At 54.3% G+C, this 21,220-nt stretch overlaps 10 protein-coding genes across 10 annotated transcripts; 5 read left to right on the top strand and 5 right to left on the bottom strand.

Moving 5' to 3' along the window:
* Positions 1 to 732: 732 nt before the first annotated feature.
* Positions 733 to 3,022, top strand: J4E87_009090 (uncharacterized protein; the record flags this gene model as incomplete). The annotated part of the gene is made up of 2 exons (XM_049380670.1): positions 733 to 740; positions 811 to 3,022. 2 exons carry the CDS (start codon positions 733 to 735, stop codon positions 3,020 to 3,022), a joined length of 2,220 nt encoding a protein of 739 aa, XP_049229514.1.
* Positions 3,023 to 3,847: 825 nt separating this feature from the next.
* J4E87_009091 (uncharacterized protein) lies at positions 3,848 to 5,470 on the bottom strand (the record flags this gene model as incomplete). The annotated part of the gene is made up of 1 exon (XM_049380671.1): positions 3,848 to 5,470. The coding sequence occupies one exon, from the start codon at positions 5,468 to 5,470 to the stop codon at positions 3,848 to 3,850; it is 1,623 nt and encodes a 540-aa protein (XP_049229515.1).
* A 7-nt stretch (positions 5,471 to 5,477) lies between these two features.
* On the top strand, positions 5,478 to 6,440 carry J4E87_009092 (uncharacterized protein; the record flags this gene model as incomplete). Its single annotated transcript, XM_049380672.1, has 1 exon — positions 5,478 to 6,440. One exon carries the CDS (start codon positions 5,478 to 5,480, stop codon positions 6,438 to 6,440), a length of 963 nt encoding a protein of 320 aa, XP_049229516.1.
* A 469-nt stretch (positions 6,441 to 6,909) lies between these two features.
* J4E87_009093 (uncharacterized protein) lies at positions 6,910 to 8,287 on the bottom strand (the record flags this gene model as incomplete). Its single annotated transcript, XM_049380673.1, has 3 exons — positions 6,910 to 6,959; positions 7,014 to 8,156; positions 8,221 to 8,287. 3 exons carry the CDS (start codon positions 8,285 to 8,287, stop codon positions 6,910 to 6,912), a joined length of 1,260 nt encoding a protein of 419 aa, XP_049229517.1.
* A 1,402-nt stretch (positions 8,288 to 9,689) lies between these two features.
* J4E87_009094 (uncharacterized protein) lies at positions 9,690 to 10,753 on the top strand (the record flags this gene model as incomplete). Its single annotated transcript, XM_049380674.1, has 3 exons — positions 9,690 to 9,812; positions 9,944 to 10,515; positions 10,564 to 10,753. The coding sequence occupies 3 exons, from the start codon at positions 9,690 to 9,692 to the stop codon at positions 10,751 to 10,753; spliced, it is 885 nt and encodes a 294-aa protein (XP_049229518.1).
* A 632-nt stretch (positions 10,754 to 11,385) lies between these two features.
* On the bottom strand, positions 11,386 to 13,530 carry J4E87_009095 (uncharacterized protein; the record flags this gene model as incomplete). The annotated part of the gene is made up of 4 exons (XM_049380675.1): positions 11,386 to 11,819; positions 11,873 to 12,677; positions 12,741 to 13,356; positions 13,412 to 13,530. 4 exons carry the CDS (start codon positions 13,528 to 13,530, stop codon positions 11,386 to 11,388), a joined length of 1,974 nt encoding a protein of 657 aa, XP_049229519.1.
* Positions 13,531 to 14,914: 1,384 nt separating this feature from the next.
* J4E87_009096 (uncharacterized protein) lies at positions 14,915 to 16,641 on the top strand (the record flags this gene model as incomplete). Its single annotated transcript, XM_049380676.1, has 2 exons — positions 14,915 to 16,120; positions 16,243 to 16,641. The coding sequence occupies 2 exons, from the start codon at positions 14,915 to 14,917 to the stop codon at positions 16,639 to 16,641; spliced, it is 1,605 nt and encodes a 534-aa protein (XP_049229520.1).
* A 652-nt stretch (positions 16,642 to 17,293) lies between these two features.
* On the bottom strand, positions 17,294 to 17,758 carry J4E87_009097 (uncharacterized protein; the record flags this gene model as incomplete). The annotated part of the gene is made up of 2 exons (XM_049380677.1): positions 17,294 to 17,512; positions 17,750 to 17,758. The coding sequence occupies 2 exons, from the start codon at positions 17,756 to 17,758 to the stop codon at positions 17,294 to 17,296; spliced, it is 228 nt and encodes a 75-aa protein (XP_049229521.1).
* Positions 17,759 to 18,470: 712 nt separating this feature from the next.
* J4E87_009098 (uncharacterized protein) lies at positions 18,471 to 19,362 on the top strand (the record flags this gene model as incomplete). The annotated part of the gene is made up of 3 exons (XM_049380678.1): positions 18,471 to 19,044; positions 19,100 to 19,205; positions 19,260 to 19,362. The coding sequence occupies 3 exons, from the start codon at positions 18,471 to 18,473 to the stop codon at positions 19,360 to 19,362; spliced, it is 783 nt and encodes a 260-aa protein (XP_049229522.1).
* A 17-nt stretch (positions 19,363 to 19,379) lies between these two features.
* J4E87_009099 (uncharacterized protein) lies at positions 19,380 to 21,160 on the bottom strand (the record flags this gene model as incomplete). The annotated part of the gene is made up of 3 exons (XM_049380679.1): positions 19,380 to 19,542; positions 19,631 to 20,753; positions 20,803 to 21,160. 3 exons carry the CDS (start codon positions 21,158 to 21,160, stop codon positions 19,380 to 19,382), a joined length of 1,644 nt encoding a protein of 547 aa, XP_049229523.1.
* Between the last annotated feature and the right edge of the window lie 60 nt (positions 21,161 to 21,220).

Here is a 21,220-nt window from a genome sequence, read left to right on the forward strand (position 1 = left end):
CGACGGTCGGCCCTCTCTTTCCCGGACGATTCAACGACGACGACGGTGGCTAGCCTTGGCGTTTGGCATGGTTGGCGGCGACACAAGAGGGCGGATATCAGAGCATTGTTTTATGTGGACGTCACAGGCAACAGCACTGGAGAAAGCGCGGAAAGGTCGAAGGGGGGAAAGACATGGTGGACAACATGGGGGAATTCACCGCTGGCTCGCGGCTTGTCATGACGGGGTGCGAGACGTCGATGCGATAATGTCAGTCGTTTTCTTTTCTCTTTGTGTCGCGTTTGAACAAGCAGCCTTTTGGGGATGAAGCATGTAAGCTAGTGTGGAATGGAGTATGCGTATCCCTTGCTCGTGGTTGGCGTGTTTGCCATGGTGACCAAAGTGGATTGGATCAGCGTGCGACAGTGTCCGTGTCAGCCACTTGGGTGTGGCGGTGCAGAAAAGCAGGCCTGCAGCAGGCAAGGGCGGGCGCGGGCGGCGGGATGGCCTGTGTGTGATTGGCGGCGGCGCGCGCGGGGGCTTGGGAGGCGATCTGAGCGTAGGCGCCCGACGCGAGCGTCGTCGTCGTCGTCGTCGTTGTTTGAAGGTCCATCACGCAGTGTTTGTCAGACGCTCTTCGTCACGTCACTCCTTGTCCACCCCGTCGGCCGGCCGCGCCCTCGTGCTGTTTCGCTCGGTTGGATTCTGTCATGCCTGCGACGACATAGCACATTGCCTGCATCGCCATCTGCCATGGCCGAGTACTCGTACGTCCACGTTGGCCGAGCGAGGCGCTGCGTGGGCCATCGCTAACGTCCATTCTCCCACCAGCTTCATAGCCCACTCGGCCCCCTGGGTCCACGGCTCAGGTGCAATGACGCCCTCGCGACTGCGCTCTCTGTCGCCCATGCCCAAGAGCCATGTCACACGATCCATGTCGACACCACAGCTCGCCAAAACCGCCCAGTCGCAATCGCAGTCCGACAGCGACGGCATCAACACCATCCCCGACCCGCGCTCGGCCACTCCACAGCCGCCTCTGTCGCGCCACGACTCGACCGACTCGCACCCCGACCTCAGCCAGGAAGTCTCGACCCTCAGCACCAAGCTCATCAACGCCATCAATCACTCCACCATGCTCGACGATGCACTGCAGCAGACGAGACACGAGCTCGACGCCGCGCGCGAGAAGCTGGCCCACCTCGAGGCCCAGGTCAAGGCCCATGAGGCCAAGCTCTCCACGGGGCTGCTGGTGGACAAGGTCGTCTACGACAAGATGGAGAAGCAGCTGTCCACGGAGCTGCGCGAGGAGCGCAAACGCAGAGCCCACGCAGAAGCTGCCAAGCGCAAGACGGACAGCGAAGTCGAGGCCCTGACGGCTGCCCTGTTCGAAGAGGCCAACGTCATGGTTGCAGCTGCGCGCAAAGAGACGGAGGCTTCGGAGAAACGCGGCGAGCAACTCAAGCAGCAGTTGGGCGACGCTGACGTCCTGCAACACTCCCTCCAGGACCAGCTGCACGATCTCAAGGCCGTTGTCGAGAGGATGAGCTCTCATGGCGACGACAACGAAAGCCACGCTCTCACTGCAACCACCGCTCCGTCAACACCAGGCATCGCTCCGGCCGACAAGATGAGCAAGCTGTTCGAGGCCATGAACCTGACACCCACCACGCCGGGAACCGACGACATCAGCCCCGATCATCCCCTCCACTTTTCCCATCTTATCCATCCCGTACTACGCTCCGATCTTGCCGCTTTCAACGAGTTTCAGGACATGCTCAAGATCAGCGCCCGTTCCTCTGCCCCAGCAAGTCGCGCATCCAGCGGCAACTACAGCAGCCTGAATGTGCTGGGACTGGCATCACTGACCAACAGCTCCACCACGTCGCTGCCCTCCAAGTCGCCCACTTCGGCTACCAACTCACCTCGCGAATCTGTAGCCACTGCTGGTATGCCCAACCTCAAGGACGAGAAGTTCTATAAACGTGCTCTGGTCGAGGACATAGAGCCAACACTGCGTCTGGATATCGCCCCCGGTCTCTCATGGATGGCACGCCGCACGGTACTGAACAGCATCACTTCTGGTTCCCTGGTCGTAGAGCCGAACCCTGCTCCTCCATCCAAATTTCGGGTTCCCATCTTTCCATGCTCGCTTTGTGGCGAAGCAAGGAATGGTGATCAGTACGCCCGAAAATTTCGATTCAAGCCCTCCGATACTGAAGACTCTCAGCGCTACCCCTTGTGTGACTGGTGTCTGGGTCGCGTTCGGGCAACGTGCGACTACATTGGTTTCCTACGCATGGTAGCAGCGGGGCACTGGCGCGCAGAGACGGATGAAGAGAAGAAGTCGTCCTGGGAAGAGAGTGTGCGACTTCGCGAACGCATGTTCTGGACTCGCGTTGGTGGCGGTGTGGTTCCTTCCTTCGTTCCTTTGCGAGATGGCCCACGCAGTCCCCCATTCACGAACAGCGATGTGAAGTTTGAGGAGAGGATGAGTGAAGAGAGCATCATGTCGTTTGAGCCTCGAGACATCACAGCAGGTGGTTCTGCTGCGTCGATGGCGAATGAGCCAAGGAAGAGCGATGAAGACCCTTTTCGGAGCAAAAGCGGTGATAAGGTCAAGAGAATTTCCATTGGCAAGACGGTCCTTTTGAAGCACAACGACGCTTTGACCTCAGAGTCCAAGACAATCGCCAATCCGGAAGCCGAAACATCGTCAGCCGAAGCTCACCACGGTAGTCAGAATGAGTCTGTCACTGCAGCCCCGTCAATACCCTCATTGACAGTGGAAGAGGAAAAGGACATTGAACAGCAAGCTGAAGCTCAACTCCAAGACGAAGTGAACAAGTCTCTCGATACCAGGAAAGCAACAGCGGTCTCTGAACAGGAACAGGAAATGACGAAGCTGGAGGATCCACGCCTACAGCGTCAACGCTCCTCTTCGAACCCTGCACCTGCTTTGCCGAGCAGAGAGAAGGATGCCAGTGGCAGTAGACTTAGTTTGAGGATGCCCGGTACGAGTATGCCTGGTGCTTTCGACTGAGCCATACATGATGCAGTAACTGGCTGATTCTTGTTGGGTAACTCGCTATTTGCCGGTCTTGTGCTTGGAGTTTTACACGACCATTACTCTTTTATTCAATCATGTTACACTATCCTAGTTGACGTTTGTATACGGCGAGTAAGAGGCGAATGCTTTGGTTGTTTTTCTTTACTTGCTGAGCATCTTCAGTGGCTTGTTAGAGGGGTAGGTTTACGGACCCGTTACTGTCGGATATACACATAGCAAGAGAGGTATCTTCGCTGCTAGTTCTCGTCTCGGGATGGTGGGAACTTGAGTTTGATGGATACCGGGAGTTGTTCTGGTAGTCTTTTGTTCTGGTTAAGAAGCTTTGGGGGAAGGGTTTGCGGTGGGCAGGAGTATTATTGGTCTGGTTGACTAAACATGTTGGATGTGTGTCTTTACACATAATGTACTATAGCTTTATCTAATACTAGCTCTTGGAAGATAGGACAAGAAAGAGAAACGATGAAGAGTAGGAGAAGAAATATACACATTGACCATGTCCATCGCCTGCAGTTCTACTAATCGCAATCTGTCGTTTACTTCTTTGGTATCGAGAGAATTACAAGGACGCTACTATTCTTTCGGTTGCTCTACTGTTATGCCTACCGGCTCTTGGGTGGACATGTGCATCATCAGAAGCCGGGATATAAGCAGATCTACGCTCTAGGGACATGGACATGGCGACTGATGGCGCATTCTGCTCTGCGGATTGTATCTAGTATTGATTCTGATAGCCCGTGGAGCGCTGTGTAGTCGAACTGTGCAAAAGGTTTGGCCGTAGCGTCAAAGACGAATGCCGTCTCACGGTGTGCCTTTCTTATGGGCTTCCGCGCCATCCCTCTTAACCACCAAGTCCGCCTCCGCCCTCCCCCCTTTCTTACTCCCTACCAGGGGAAGCTCTTCTTCCATGTCATGCTGCACCACCATGCTCTTGCCCTTGATCAACTGCATAACCATATAGTTCATGGCACATCGAATACCCAATTCCTCGCCTCGCCTCACAATCCAGCCGTTGAGATAGTCAATCTCGGTGTGCGCACCCTGACGCGTATCGGCTAGCATACTGCTCACGTTGTCGCTGGTGCGGTGTGCAACGGCCACAACCACGGTCTCAAGGCGGCCTGGGTCGAAGCGCTGGGACACGTTGGGAATGTATTGGAGTTCGGGGAGGGAGCGAATGACGAGGCTTATCTCGGATAGGAGGAGGCGCATTGTGCGGGTCAAGGCGTAGTTGTTCAGAATGGCGCCGTTGCGCGCGTCGAGGAGGGCGGTTAGGGGGTTTATGATGCAATTGACGGCCAACTTGTCGAGTTGGATTTGCAAGAGATCGGGGGGCGAGAAGGAGGCTGCGCTGAGTACTGGAGTGCGGAGGAGGGTGCGGAGTAGATAGCGTTGGTTAGGCGTGAAGGGGAATTTGGCGCTCCTTGGGGGTGGGTACTCTGGATTGAGTTTGTCGGGAGGGTGCGGGTAGACGGGCTTGCCATGTCTTGATGCGGAGAATCTTAAGTCGGGGGTGTAGGGCTCGTTGGCATGGCCGTCTCGTTGGTGGGGTAGGATGCCCAGCGAGAGGGTGCCGAAACCAGCGTGGACAGTAGTGAAGCGACTGTGTGGCGAGGCGTGCATGCCATGAGAGTTGATGCCGAGCATATAGTGTGGCCGGTGGTCGGGGTCCGGGAAGACGGCCGCGTTGACTTGGTCGATGACGCCCATGCCGTTGTGCAGGAAGCAGACGACCGAGTGGTTGTGCAGCCGGTGCTTTACGGCGGAGATGGCCTGCAGGACATGGGGGGCTTTGGAGCAGACGATGAGCGAGCTGATGGGCTCAGCAGACTCGCCAGGCAGCATCTGAGGGCCTTGGGTCGTGTCTAGCGAGGAGGGATTCAGGCCGACCTCGTGGCCATGGTAGCGAAGACGGGGGATGGCTAGCTCGGCATCGTAGCCGTCTCTGGTGTCGACACGGCCGTCGGTGACGAGGGCCAGGCGGCGTTGCGAGTCGTTCCATTCGTTCAACTTTTGCCAGCCCCCGAAGACCAGCGTTACTGGAGGAGGGTTGGGTATGCCGCGCAGGGCGTGGGCGATGAATTTGCCCACGTTGCCGACACCGATGATGTGAATGCGTCGGTCGAGTACAGGCTGTCTGCGATAGAAGCCGGCCGTGTGGAGGAAGGCTCTCGTCTGAGCCGAAGCCGCGGCGCATCGTGACGCTGCGTGTGGTATCCGAGGCCGGAGCCTGGGGAGAAAGGGTGAAACGGAGGAGAACGACAGCTTGAACGACTTGGGATTCCCATGGGCTTCGGGGCCGAGGCGAGTTAGTGAGTGAGGCTGTCTGCTGTGAGCGATCCGACCTCGGGACGCTTGCACGTCGGAGCGCTCGGCCCGCTGCTTTTCTTTGGCGTGCGCATGCGACCGCCGCTTGACCTCCATCACCACCATGGACCCGCAGACCGACCTCCCCGACCTCGTCGAGGACCTCGAAGTCAACATCGATGAGCTCACCGCCGCGCTCGACCCTCTGCTGGCCGCGCCTCTTCACACGACCGCGTCCTCTCTCCCGCTCCTCGACAAGGCAGAGTTCTACTGCATGTCCGCATACGCCATCGAAGCTATTCTCTTCTCCGTGCTCAAGGCGTCGGGCGTCAATGCCACGCAACACCATGTCTTCAAGGAAATTGCCCGTCTCAAGCAGTACAACAGCAAGATCAAGCACATCAAGGACCGCGGCGTCATGGGCAGCGCCGAGGGCAGAGCGCGACTAGACCTTGGCGCCGCCCAACGCTTCATCAAGCACGGCCTGGCTGGCAACGACAGGTACGACTTGGAGCGGCAGGAGCGCATGGCCAAGGAGAAGGCCCGCGCCCACCTCAAGGCTCAAAACATCAACAAGAAATTCGACTCCGACGGCAACGCCCTCGAGTCTACTGACGCCACGTCCAGCAAGAGGGCTGTCGACGAGCTCAATGCTCAGGAGGACTATTCGGACAGCCACGTCCTGCAAGGCTCCGACCAAGCAGAGCCGGCTCCCAAGAAAGCTCGCGTCGACGCAGCTGCCGAATCGCAACAAGAACCCGCGCCAGATACCGGCACACCGCAGCCCAAAAAGCGCCGTCGCCCCGCAAAGAGAGACAACAAGACAACAAAGACCAGGCAGGACTTGGACACAGTCAGCCTTGCAACACCCTCAAGAGCAGAGGAGCGCGTAACGAGGACGAGGAACAAGAGGCTTTCGACGCAAAACTCACAGGAAGACGAGCCTGTAGTGCCGACCCCAGATCGCGCGCCCAAGACGCGGAGTGAGACTTTTAGCGCGCTTCTTGATGGCTCGTTGAACCAAACCAAGAAGAAAGGGATTGGTGGTAAAGGAAACAGGAAGGGGGGCAAGGGAAAAGCCAAGTGATTTCATGGCCATGGGTTTTCACAGAGTCCATTGGGCTGTGCGACACATCTCGAAACCTCTGAATATTTGAGTTCACTCCCGACATATGGCGAGCGAGTGGTCGCAGTATGCATTGGCAAGTTTGTGCAAAAAGTAATGATACCCCCTAATCAAACTTCTTATAATTTCGACACCATTGCACGGAGTATATACACTTGATCTGAGTGCACTGACGAGAATATACCCCATGTGCGAGTACATGCGAAATCACAGATCTATGTCAACAGCATCATGGATGCATATAACAGACAAGTATAACATTGCTCATCAAGAGCGAGCACTGCGGCAGAACCAAATTGACAGGGAGATTACTATTCATTGAGCTACTACGCTACTTGGGGGTATTCATGCAAATCACACCATCAAAACCACCATGTGACTTGCTCTCGCAACACACTACGAGTGAGATGGCAAAAAGACGACGACAAATCTAGTCCATGATGCCAGTCTTGCCGTCGTGGTCAGCGTCCTTCTTGGGGTCTAGAGTGTCTTGTCAGCGTCAATCCAACTTTCAACCGCATGGGGAAGACGTACTCAGCTTGTCCATCATGGATGGCTTGCCGTGAACATCAGTGGTACCATGAGTGCCGGGAGCGCCACCTGAAACGTGTTGGTCATGTTGCAGAGAAGAGTGAGGCTCAGCGTGGGAAACAGGCTCGGTGAGGGCCTTGGGAAGATCGCCACTCTCGTTATTGCGGTGAGAGAGGTTGTCACGGCCTGTTCCCTCGACCTCCCCTGGGACGGTCTTGACGTGCTCACCTGTGGTGTATCCTCCTTGGCCCATGTTGCCTGAGCCGATGCCGCCAGCGTTGCTGCCGTAGGCTCCTGTGTTTGTACTGCCTACACCCCCAACACGCGGGTCGGCCGAGTTGGCCATGTGAGAGCTGTGAGGGCCAGTGGGGTCATTGTGAGAGTGGCCAAGACCGCCAGTGCTACCTACACCCCCAACACGCGGGTCGGCAGAGTTGGCCATGTGGGAGCCGTGGGGGCCGGTAGGGTCGTTGTGGGAGTGTCCAAGACCACCGGTAGTGCTATGGCCGGTGAGACCGGTTCCAGTAGTGTTGTATGCGCCAGCTCCAGTGCTACCAACACCACCGACGCGGGGGTCAGCCTGGTTGGCCATGCGTGAGCTGTGGGGACCAGTTGGGTCGTTGAAATCGGCAGTGCCGTGACCACCAGTCAGTCCACTGCTGTTACCTGAGCTGTAAGCTCCAGTAGTCGAAGAGCCGAGCCCTGTGCCGGTGAGGCCGCTGCCAGTAGTACCATGGGTGCCGTGGGACTCAGTATACTGTCCAGCACCATAACCGCCTGCGCCAGCAGTGTTACCGGCGTTTCCAAGACGGTCGGAGTCGACCCGGGGGTCAGCCTTGTTCATCGTGTGGGAGCCGTGAGGACCGGTAGGGTCATTGTGAGAGGTAGAGCCGTGGGTAGTTGAGGACCCGAGACCAGTGCTCCCATGAGTGGCTGATGACCCAAGACCCGTAGAACCATGGGTAGAAGATGTGTACTCGGGGTTGCGCTCGCCATGGCTACCAGAAGTACCGAGGCCAGTGCTTACACCAGAGCCATGGTGGGTACCGGAGAAGCCCCCAGTGCCAGTGGTAGCATTGGAAGTATTAGGTACAGTAGGATCGGCAGTGTTGGCAGTATGAGAGCTGTGAGGACCGGTGGGATCATCTAGAGAAGTGTGAGTAGCTGACGGTGGTCTTCAGGCCCTCGGCAGTCTGCAGGAAGTGCTTACCATGGGTCTTGTCCTTGTGCATCACCTGGTCGACCTTGGCCTTAACTTTGTCCATCACTCCTGACATGATCGCGGTGTGAAGTTTAAATAAGAGGTGGTATAGATAGCTGATTGGGCTTGAATGAAGTTGATTAGAGTGTTGCGTGGGTGTGGTGGTCGTCGTTGCGTAGATGGTCACCAAAAGCAAGCGCTGGTGGTCCAATATATACACTACAGGCGAGGGCCAAAGTCAGAGAGACCCATGGTCCTACGTCATGCCTTTGCATCAGCACACGTCGTACAAACGGCACCTGGGCAGTCACTGCTCACATCCCTGTTTCCTACTTTGGTCTTGGCACCTTGATCGAGGGAAGTGCTGACCACGCTGAAGCCTACATTGACGCTACACTTTCTAAATTGCTGATTTTATCCCAACGTAGGCTGCACATCCGCGCAGCTTTTTCGAGTATACGAGGCGTTTGGCTCTATCCCCTAGCACAGCCACTGGTGAATACCTGGCTCAACTCGTGTCGGACGTCATGCACGATGTGCCTGTTGTTTTCAAACGTGGCCATTGCAAGCCCCAACCGGCCATGGGTCGGTATTCTTTCCCTAATCCCTCAGCTTATACCTGCCGTGGCGTTCTCTCCTGTCTGCCGCTGCCACAAGATTTGGCTAATTACATCAGCCACTCCAGCGCTGGACCCTCGATGAGGGGCTTCGCGACGGATGCAGCTAGCCAATGTCCGGTTCGGTTGTGGTGGGGGCTAGCACGCGGCTGGCGCTGCGTCATTTTGCGATCCGGTGCATGGAAAGTGGGGAAGAGGAAAGCTTAGCCACGTCTTCAATTCCTGATTTACCCTGTCTTGCATCGGATTTTTGGTCCTTGACGCGTGTTTGTAGCAGATCTTCTGTAAAATCTTGATAACACCGCCACATTTACCTGGCACAATGGCCACGGTGGGGACTTTGTCAAGGGCCTAGAAGCGTGCGAATCCGGCATGGACTCACTCCTGAACTTGTGCCTTGGAAATGCATTCCTGAGCCATCGCCCATAGGTGGACTATTCTAAACTATTGCAGCATCAGCGGGACAGCAAATTGCCCTGACATTGCAATTACGCAGGATTCCCTGCACCTCAAAGCAAATGCGCAAAACCAGCACTGTATGACGTGCCTTGCACTGATCCGCTACCGTCCCAGCTTGCCTTATTGGCATTTTATACAATCAACATGTACCATCTCTCGGGTTTCTTCTCTCCTGCGGTAACAAGTTATCTGCTCAAACGACGTAGTTGGCGCAGGGACAGAGTCCGCGTTGTTAGGATTGGAGCTTGGGCCAAGTACGCGATTATGACGTAGTTTTCCACATTCCACAGCTTCACCCCACCAACACCTGGGCAAGGGAACACCACTTGTCTTCCATCACGACTCAGACGCCTTTCCCTACTTCCTAATCTTCTTAACCTTTCCGATCTATCCGTTGCAACCATGTCAGAGTCCAGAGTGAGAGTACCCGACAAGGTCAAGGAAGTCGCCAAGGAAGACTTCAACCAAGCTAGACAGCTTGCCTCAGAAGCTGTCCGCTCGGCCGCATATCTCTACCCTTTCAAGGTACGCGTCTGAATCCTTGCTACCTACATTGCATCGACGTTTGCCTGGAGAGGCCGGTCTGGGAGTGCTTTTCGGCCCTCTCGACCACACTAGGGGATTGCATTCAAAGCACAACACTGACATGACCCAAGGGCATTGCGTACTTCTTCACACACCGTGCTCTATGGAAGCCTCTCGCTGCGAAACTGGTCCCTACTGTCTCGCTCGGTCTTGGTGTCACCGTGCTCATGTTTGCCGTCACATACATTCCCCAAGTCGCACTTCTCACCCTTTTCAACGGACCACTCGCAGTCTTCACCACGGTTCTGCTCGTACTCAGCGAGTCGTCCACTATCTTCTCGGTTCTCAGCAAGAACTTCCTCATTGACGAAGCGCTTATTGATACCTTTGATTCAACCTTGGTCAGCCGCAACCAGACCACATTAGTTTCCAAAGAGCGCCAGGTAAAGTCGGGAACTGACCCTGTTGCGAAACTGGGCAAGCTCGTCTCGAAGCCTTTCGCAAAATTCGCCCCCAGCGCCATCATCCGATACTTCATGTACCTTCCGCTCAACTTCATCCCGGTCGTGGGCACCGTACTATTCGTCATCCTCCAAGGACGCAAGTTTGGTCCCACCGCACATGCCCGCTACTTCCAACTCAAGCAGATGAAGAAGCAGGAGAAGGAGCGCTTCATTGACGAGCGCAAGGCCGCATATGCTAGGTCGGTCCGTCTACGTGTAGTCATACTCAGACCACTAACCTTCCATAGTTTCGGCATCCCAGCTGTCCTCCTCGAACTCGTCCCGATTGCCGGAATCTTCTTTTCCTTCACAAACACCGTTGGCGCTGCGTTGTGGGCTGCCGATATGGAGCAGGGCGTTCAAAGCGGCGAGGCTAGCACCACGGCGCCGAACCTACGCCAACAAGCTGAACTGGCCAAGAATAGGCGGGAGTTGTGAGAATACACTGCTCTCGGTGTGAGGATGGATTCTTATCAAGTGGTGCTAATGATTTCGTCCAAGTGAAGTCGAGCCTTACGTTCGTTACGGAACTGATGGACGCTACCGATACCCGTGGAAACCTTAGTAGGCGCGAGGCAATCTGCTTGGTTGGCCGTGACATTCGCAGGAACTGTGTTGTTAGGGTGCTGTTGCCATGAACTGTGATAGCATTTGGCTCCACAGTGGCTTTCCTAGTGACAACAAAAACCAAAGACCTTCTCAGGATATTGGTTACATAACAACACTGTGACGCTTTCATGCAGCACCCGTCTGTTCATGTTCCCCCCCAACACGTAAAAACTAATGAATGATCAAATTCTGATAACTATGGCAATCGCGAAAAGCAACTAAAGACTTTTTCACATCACTTTCCGTGGCAGCTTTTTCCTGCGATGAAGATGTGTGAACACACTTTAGGCTCGAACCAAGGACAACTCAAATGTTGCACGAAGTAATATCATCACCAAGAATACATTACAACTACCCTAGAGCAGACGTAATTTTAGTATTACCACAACATCATCATCGTCCACGTGGTCATGAACCCTGCACCGTCCTTCTCTCTTCGACATTCCACCTAAAAAGATGCTCTACTCTTCAGCACTTGGCTTGCCTCTTCCTAGGCCAAAGCAAGTCGCCATGTTGTAGAAGATATCAATGCTGTTGTATGTCCCTTGGAAGAGCTCCTGGCATGGGCCCATGGCATAGACAGGCACATCCGTCAACGAATGCACACCTTGGTCGTTCTCGACAGGCAGCGTACCATTGATCAAGATACCGCCCTCGCCATCCTCGGGGTTTGCGTAGTTGTCGTCGCTATCTTCTTCGATTTCGGCTGCGGGCTCGCGGGGACCGCTCTTGCGGACGGACCAATTCTCCCGACGATCAGGATCTGCCATTAACCCCTGAAACAAACTGAATCTGGGCTCCCAAGTCGACGGGAAGTTAGAATCTGTGTACGTCAGATTGCCGGTGTTGATGTATTGGGATTCGCCAGATTGCTCGTACGTCCCCACAGCATTGCCTGTACGAAGTCAGTTAATGTCTCACAACAGTTCGTACATGGGTATTACTTGCGTTTCTTGCGGTCGACGTTTTGGGCAGCTAGATAGTGGGTGTCGACGGAGCCCATGACATCGAAGCCATGGCCGTGGTCGGCAGTGACAAGGATCAGAGTCTCCTTGAGGCAGTTGGTGGAGTTGAGGTGGTCAATAGTGGCCTTCACCGTGTCGTCGAGTTCGAGAAGTTCACCGAGTGCGCGATCATAGTCGAGAACATGCATCATCTTGTCAATGCTGGCGGCTTCTGACATAAGGAACCATCCTTTGTCGCCTGAGCGAGTTTCGAGGATGTCAATGGCCTTGAGGGTCATCTCTTTGAGACCCGGCTGATCAAGAGCGGGTGTCTCATCTCCAGTAGGGGAAAGCGATTGGTTGAGGTTGTCACGGTAGACATTGCGGTCGAGCCACTTGGCCATATTGGAGGTGGTGAAGATACCGAGAGCCTTTTCCTCATTGCTGGCAGAGAGCAGAGCAGTGCGGTTCTGAATGATCTGATAGTCCTGCGCGGCAAACTCATCATAGTAGTTCTTGTCCTGATACGTGACACCTCCAAGTTCAGACGGGTAGAACTGCTCGGCGCCACCACCGAAAATGACATCGAGAGGAACCTTTGTCCAGGTGTAATTCTGTAGACCATTGAGGTAGGTATCGACGATAGCTCCATACTGGCTACGGAGACGGGTGTGTGATACCAAGGCAGCGGGAGTAGCATCCGCAATGTATGCTGTCGATACTATTCCTACGTGACCTCCGGTAAGACGATGAAAGATCTCAGCAATGCTCTCAACCTTCGGGTCATCAAAAGGATCCTTGCTACTGTCCTATACTGTTTGTTAGTAAAATGATGATGTATACAAGTGCGCAACGAGATGGAAGACACGTACCGCATAAACGTTCAAAGAGTTGACTGTTGACTTGTGACCAGTGTTGAGCGCAGCAGCAGAGTTAGCGGAGTCGGTGATGAAGCTATCGATCGAGTGGGTCATCTGGTGGCCAACGACAGGGAATTTGTCCATGGCCATGAGAGATTGGTATTTGCCGTTGACCTGCTTATGGCCTATCAAACGAGCAGCTGTGATCATGTTTGTGGTCATCCCGTCACCGATGAAGAGAACGATGTTCTTGGCCTTGCGCTCCTCAGCCAGGTCGCGAACGAGCCAAGTAGCCTCCGTCTTGCTTCCATTGTTATAGTTGAGGGTAGCAGTGTACTCGCCAGGTTCGTAAAGAGCGATGCGGCGGTACGCTCGAGCGGCAACGTTGACTAGGGTTGGCTTTTGCGCGTCGCGTGCGAAGAGGTCTTCGTACCATGTGAAGTTCCACTTCTCCAATTTGGGTTCTTCGAGGTTGAAAAACTCTGTTACTAGCTTCGCTTCCTCGCCCTTCTTTCCAAGAGTGAAGGTAAACTGCTCATCCAGAGGTAGACCGATGAACTCGGATCCGTTCCTTGGCTGGTGAACTTCTAGACGGATGTCGAAGTACTGGCCCGCAAGAAAGTCGGCCCTGAGTTGTGTATCAGCAATTGAGCTCTCTGAGCTCGTTCAATCTGCATGCTTACTGGTCAGGAGGGAACACGCAACCGAGCGTTGGGCAAGCTCCCAGACGGCGGAATGTCTGCGCGGAGACAGACCCGACCAAAAGGGCTGCAGCCACGACAGCTGAGCATGTACACTTCATAACGAACGCGATTGAGAGATCAGTAGGTGGGCAAGACTCTCAAAAGTGCGATGAACCGACATTCTGGGAAGCTGTTGCTCCAACCTTTATAAGCTCACAGAGCTTCCCGGACCTGCATACATGCATCAAGACGAATCAGACTATGTCCCGCGTATCAATCTACTAGCGTCCACATTTCATACCCGAGGCATGCCTTCCTCTGCAGTACAAGGTGCATTAAGTGCCTTTTCCCGTCCCTCGTGCGATAACACAGCGCTCTTACTGCTCGAGAGGAAGACTCCGGCTACCTGGGCCCAGTCCCCATTCCGCTGGCCTGGTCCGCGCCGCGAGCCACTGTCATCATCGAGAATCTTAACGAGCTGCCTCATTGGGAAAGACATGCACGTTTCTGCCAGTTAATGGAAGGCTGGAGGATGAGGACTTGGCGTGGCTTGGTACATCTTGGCGTCACGTTCCGCGCAGCTATGATCTGATTCGCTATCCAATGGTTCTCTCGTGGAAGCCAAAATTGGTATCCCCGTAGATTTTCCCTTGGCGATGGGGTATTGCGGGCGGCTGGGATTTTGATGCCTACGGTGTGCTCCGGACGGGGCAATTCCATTCGCCATCGTAGTGAGGGCCAGCGACACAACACAACAAAGCTTTGCTAGCCTAGCTCGTCGACGGATATAGTGCCGACGAGCTCAAGGAAGAGAGCTTGATCGCAGTCCGAAAGACGCATCACGTGTCAGCAACTAGGCACCGTGCCCGGCTGGCATAATTCGGCTGCGGTCAATCTGTCAGACCAACAAAACTCCAACATAGAAATTATGCAACTCCTTGTCTGCGCGTTAGAGCAGAATTATGTCAGTCGCATTAACACCTCGCACTAGCAACGTAGTTTGTCGCGTGCTCACATCCATCGTCGTCGCCTGGAACCCTGAATCGAATGCAGCCCTATGCAAAGCACCAAAATCCCAGGAAGCGGCGACAGATCGCGAAACGCAGCGGGAACCAAGGGTCTCTCCAGATCTTGTATCTGAAACGCCGATAGGCATGCCTTCGATTGGTGTTCGACGCCAGGTGTCCATCAGGGTAACGTCTTGATCGGCTCTAGTTGGTGTGGTTGGGTGGTCCGCCGACGTCACCACTCTGAACCTTTAGTCTAAGGTTTATCGATGATCAGGTACAAAGGTACGCCTAAGCGCAGAGCGCATGTTCAATGCCTTCCTTCGAACGCGTCTTCTTATTGCAAACTCTACCTAGGCCGGCAGCTGCTCAATTTAGATGTGTTAGTGTCAAAGTACGACAACCGATCCGCGCGTTTCAACACGCGACTCTTTTCCAAAGTAGAGCACCGCCAAAAAAGCCCGCACAGCCGAACAAATCCCAGACACATACGAACATGTCCAAAAGAACATCATACGAACGCTCCGAACTCGGGCATACGACTCTCAAACGCGCGAAACGAGTAGATGATAATCTTCCCTACGATCAAGTTCAAGAAGCCCTCGGTGCACAAGAGGAAATCAAGGTTGTGACAAAGGTAGCGCACTGGTTTCGTCCAAAAGATCTCCGCATTCAAGATAACACCGCGCTGCATCATGCTTCCGAGCTTGCCCAAAGTGCGAGGAAGCCTCTGGTATGTTTTTACGTCAATTGCGCTGCAGACGAGTCGTGGCATGGGACTAGCCCTGCAAGGGTCGACTTCATGTGCGAGGGATTGCGCATCATGCAGAAAGAGCTCAAGGAATTGAACATACCGCTAGTCTTCCTAGAGTGCGAGGATAGGAAGAAGATCGTACAGACAGCAGTGGATTGGATGAAAAAGTGGGAGATTTCACACGTGTTTGGCAACTTGGAGTACGAGATTGATGAGATGCGGAGGGATTTGAAACTCTGCCAAACAGCTGGGGATGGTATTCAAGTCTCATTGTACCATGACCAGACCGTTGTCGAGCCTGGTACAATGCTTACAGGTGCTGGGACACCCATGAAAGTCTTTACACCCTTCTTCAAAGCGTGGCTCGAGAGGCTGAAAGACGAGCCGGAATTGCTTGACACTAACCCTTCACCTACCGCAAATGCTCCCTCTGCGAAGAAGGAGCTAAAAAGTCTCTTCGATACAGCCGTGCCCCAGCCTGCAAAAGACAAGCAATTCGAGTCGGAAGAAGACAAGAAGAGGATACGGAAGCTGTGGCCTGTCGGTCACGATGCAGCAGCACAACGAATGGATGCGTTCCTAAAGCAAATTGACCACTACGCCGCTACACGCTCAAATCCTGCCGCAAATAGCACGTCACGCATGTCTGCCTACTTTAGTGCGGGCATGTTCTCCGTACGCGAAGCACTGCAGAAAGTTGTAGATTACAATCGCGGCAGTACCGATTTTACCGAAGCCAAGGCATCCAATGGCGTCTACGGCTGGGTCCGCGAGATTGTTTTCAGAGAACTCTACAGACAGACAACCATGACTACGCCACACACCTCCATGAACCTCCCACAGAATCTCAAATTCGACGCAGTAGAGTGGGAAGACGATCAAGCAGGCTGGGAGAAATGGTATGAAGGCAAAACAGGCGAACCTCTTGTAGATGCCGGCATGCTGTTGGTTAGGATCCTATCACGTGATTCACTCACTAGCGTCGCCCTAGTAGTATATATACAGGGCTTCCTCCCTCTTACATAGAACAATCATCACATCTTTCTCTTCTTGTTCTACACATGCGGCAGCTCAAAGCCGAGGCATACATGCACAATCGCTTACGTATGAACGTGTCTTCCTATCTCTACTGCAACCTCCTGCTCGACTACCGCCGCGGCGAACGCTACTTTGCCGAAACTCTGATTGACTGGGACCTTTCCAACAATACCCAAGGCTGGGAGCCTTCTTACACCGTCTTCAACCCCGTCTCTCAGGCCGAGAAGAACGATCCCGATGGTGATTATATCCGTAAATGGATCCCAGAGCTCAAAGATGTCAAGGGAAAGGCGGTATTTGCTCCTTACGCGAGGTTGTCAAAGAGCGAGTTCGAAAAGCTGGGTTATCCAAAACCGCATGTGGACTGGAAAGAGACGAAAGCTAGGGCGTTGGATAGGTTCAAACGAGGGTTGAGGAACGCGGATATCTAGGTGAGCGTGCGACTGTATATAGGGCGAGGTTCATACTACACCAATGTTGAAACCCATACGATGTGGATGCATGTAGCACTAGGCTCATGGCTACTACCTTGATGTAACCCTCTCCGGCAAGGTCCGTGAATTTGGCAATATGAATGATTGCTTTACAAGCAACAAAGGTGGCACAGCTCGCGCCACTATCTTGATCTGGCAAAGTTTTCATGATCGAAAAAGAAATCGTCCCAAGTCTAGTGGGCCTTCCCCTGCCAGCACACACGGGAATAAAACGACCAAATTATTATGCTACTCCGGCTGACCACCAATAGAGCGGAGGTGAATCATCGCATATTATACGCCCATCCAGAGCTACTCTTGTCTCCAGTCGGCATAAACCAGTGCCGAGAGTAAATATAGTGTTGCGACAACGCGTAATGCTACTGATTAGTCTAAAGTACGCGCAACAATCTGCAGCCAACCCGAGTCACGATATCGAATGCGCGCAACCCAGTGCTCATGCGCGATTTTCCCTAATATCCCCACAAGCAGCACCTGACTTGTCTCTACATTTTTTTAATCTGCTTCCTCACCCTCCCAATTTCGATCTCTTGGGCCCGTAGATCTCTCACAACGGTGGCTAATTGGGGGATTGGGCCTTCGACTGCACCTACAAATGTCGATTGCGCAGTACGTAGTGCGGGCGGAACAAGGATACCAAACCATCTGAGAGGATCTGTAGGCTTTCCGACAGATCCGGTTTCTTCTTGGTTGTCCCTTGATCCTTGGGCGGGTTCGTCATCCAAATCGGAAGTAGGGCCTGTTTCTCCTTCTCTAGCTTCTGAACCTGTGGAAGGGAGGCCCGGTCCTTGGACTTCGTTCGCTTGTTCTGTTGATCTCATGTGGTTGTCAAGGCTCGCGTCCTGGCGAGTGGTAGCGGAAGATTTGATGGAAAAATGGGGTCGATCGTTCTTCTTGGTACATCCGTGTTCGGAGACATGGCTGTGGTCTGTCAACAGAGCACATAAGGTAGATAGACATTCCAGAGGATCGTTGTAGCACCCCTGGTAGCTATGAAATCTCGAAGAAAACTGTATAACTCACACCTTGCGTACACTCTGCATACGTTCGTCATAGCAGTCCTGTCCGTACCGGATCGCTGAGGACGAATTGTAAAAGTTTGCTTGAGCAAGCGACATGTAACCCTTGTTGGCATCAACACCACGTGCCATTAACCAGACGTAAACATTGCTTACCGAGGATAGCTCTGCGGAAAGCTGCTGCATAATGTCGTGATATTCATGCAGTGTATGCAAATAGTGTTCAAGTCGAGTATCCAAAACATCAAGAAGCGCATCTTTATCCCGCCTCGCAGCCATCTCTGCTCGATCCATTGGTGGGTCCTGTGCATCCGCCATGATGTTGCAGTCTTGCATGGATGGGAGTGAAAAAAGAGTGATGTAAGAGGAGCAGTGCGATGGGAGGTCGAGATCAGCCCAGAGCCAGGCTTAGGTTGGCGGGTGCTAAGACGCGGGAACCATACCGCATCGGCGTCTAGCAGCCGGGTAGCTCGCAGCTCGCATATCCGACACGACTGAGCCATTCCCAACTTTCCATCCACCCAACCACCCGCCATGTCGAAACCAAATCCATTCCTCAATCTTTTCCGGCGATACTACTCACAGCCCGCATCGGCATTCTTCCGCACCGCCCACGCCCGTCCCCCACCCACGCGACCCCAATGTCCGCACACACGCATCCTCTTCCTCCGCTCACAAAGTCGCCGAGTGGGCGGCGGCCCCGGCCTGGACCCAAGTTTCGTCTCGATTCTCGACCGGCCGGCGAAGATGGCGCGAGTAGGAAAACAACATGGGCCCGGCCTAATCATCCTCGCGATAATCCCCGTCACAGCCTTCATACTAGGATGCTGGCAAGTGCAGCGTCTGGGCTGGAAAACCGAATTAGTCGCCCGCTTTGAAGATAGATTGACCTTCCCGCCTCTCGAACTCCCGCTACGAATCGACCCGGCTGCAATTCAGGATTTTGACTATCGCAGGGTCTATGCGAGGGGCGTGTTGAGACATGATCAGGAAATGTTGATTGGGCCGCGGATTTTGGATGGCGAAGAGGGGTACACGGTTGTTACGCCGCTCGAACGGCGGGATGCGCGCGGCAATGTGCATAAGATATTGGCGTGTAGGGGGTGGATCAAGAAGGACGCTGCGCCGCAGTGGTTTCGCAAGAAGAATGGGGCGTTGCCTGAGGGTGAGGTTACGATTGAGGGCTTGTTGAGGATACCGCCCAAGGGCAACATGTTTACGCCGAAAAACGAGCCGGAAAAGGGAAAGTGGTTCTTTCCCAGTGTCGAGGAGATGGCCGAGTATAGCGGGAGTCAGGCTGTGTGGGTGGAGGAGACGATGAGTAAGTAATCTGTCTTTCTTGGATGATGTGATTGGGGTATCTAACTATGACACAGCGCCTGATTTGCTCACAAATTATGAACGTGAACCCAAGGGCGTACCGATTGGTAGGGCGCCCACCGTGAACCTACGAAACAACCACACGCAGTACATCTTCACATGGTACGGTTCGCCGCCTCGCTCTTTTCCTGCAAGCAATCATCTAACTCCAAGTAGGTACGCGCTCAGTTTCGCGACCTCAGTCATGTTTTGGATGGTCGTCAAGAAGCCCATGTCGGGCACCCAACGGAGAGTACGCCACAGCGTTGATTGGTCGTGAGACATTACCGTGCCTTTTCAGTCGTCATCTTCGTCTTCCTCACGGACAGCATTCAATCGTTTCCGTTTATATCTCTTCAACTTGGCCGGACGCTCCATACGCAGCTGCTGAAGTAACTCCCTAGGAAGCATCCTTTGCGCCAGAGAAAACGAGGTACAGGTACCGGTGGTCTTGCGAGTCCTGCTTGAAAGTCAGTATACCGAACGTATATGTCTGCTATAAGTCTGCACGCCATGTACGCCAAACAGAGTCGAGTAGAGCAGCATACCTCTTCATAAGCGCGATGACATCGCTTTCTTCAATCGTCGTTCGTCCACCGTGCTGTGCATATGCTGCGAGATCTATGCTAATCTGCTCGAAGAAGTCGTTGGTCGTGCGTACGAGTGCGTCGAGTGTTTCCGTATTGAGTTGGGTCTTGCCTCCCTGCGACTTCAAGAAGCTCAAAGTGAGCTTCTTGACAGGCGCGGCTGGAAACGAGGGGAAGCCGATACCGTGTTCGGATACCATGTATTCTTTCGGTTTGCGAACACTCTTCATCTGGGCTACATGTGTTTGCTTGGGCGACTTGGCCTGCAGGCTTCGATCAATTGCAGATTCTTCTTCTCGATAGGCGACTAGTTCGGCGTCGTTGTCTGCAGGGGGATCTGATGCCCAACCTAACATGCCGGCGGTTACTGTTTGGTCTTTGCCGTCGAAAGCAGCAGCTATTCCGTCCTTGTCGTCGCTATTGAGTGAGTCGTAATCATCGGACTGGTGCAGAAGCTCGTCATCCGGCTCTTGTTCGTCTTCTTCCCGCTCGTCTTGAAATGCTTGTACGTCTTCTTGGGCTGGCACACGCATGCGCTCCGGTATCATAAAGCGAAAGGTAGGCTCTTCTAAATCGTCCTCTGCCTCTCCAAACACGCCCAAATCCTCCTCACTCGGCCTTGCGTCTCTTCGCCCGGTCAGTGCTTGTACTGTGGTTTCGTCTCCATCTAGAGCTTCGTCGATTGCAGGATCAAAGAGGCCATCTGCGCGCGTGTTGATGAAGGTGCCATCGACCTCGTACTCCTCCTGGACCGCCCCGAGCTCGCTTAGGTCGCCGAATCGCTCACTCTGCCTTCCCGTGAACATGAAGCGTGGATCCTCACTGATGGCTCGCCGTCCAAACTCGAGCGATTGTACGGTCCCGCCATCGACGTCGTCTGGTAGGTCTGGTAGGAGAGACTGCCGTGGTGGGGCACTGTGGAAACTATCGTCGTCGTCGTACATGTTCTCCAGGGGCATTGAAAGACGGGGCGGAGGCATGGCAGGGCCGTCTTCGACGTCTGGAAGGTCGAGGGTGGAATGGCGCGTTCGCCGAGGTAGGGCTTGTGGGGAGGGCTGGGCCGGGCGCGGTTCACGAGCGAGGGCTGCATGGACAGTTAGCTAGGTGAGAGATGGCGGCTGCAAGAGCCGTACCTCTGCTAAGATGGCGCAGTATGTCCCGCGGTGTCTCCCTCTGTACGCGGCCGCTTCGTCTCCGGGTGTTTCCTGGCGTCCTTGCCGCATTGGCTCGCTCTCTCAGGGCTCGTATCGCGTGGGGAGTAGTGGGTGCAATCCTGCGCGAAGGAAGAGGGCGAGCTGCGGGTCCGCCCCGCGGTGTCGCGCCCGATGCTGGTGTGCGAAGAGCTGGCGTCCGCCTGCTTGCTGGAGTAGGGCCCACACTAGTGGCCTGGTGGAAGGGTGTCGTGGGCTCCATGGACGCGTCGTTGTCGGGTGTCGGCTGCAAGTCGCGCCGCGGGGGAAGGCGCTGCGTTTTGCGCGCAGACTCGGCCATGGCAAGAGAGGCATGCGAGAGGCGAGGTGGGTGCCCAGGCGGGTGTTGATGGGCGTCAGG

Source organism: Alternaria ethzedia (genome assembly GCF_023757985.1).
Source record: "Alternaria ethzedia strain BMP 0044 chromosome Unknown scaffold_32, whole genome shotgun sequence".
In the NCBI taxonomy this organism is placed as follows: Eukaryota; Fungi; Ascomycota; class Dothideomycetes; order Pleosporales; family Pleosporaceae; genus Alternaria; species Alternaria ethzedia.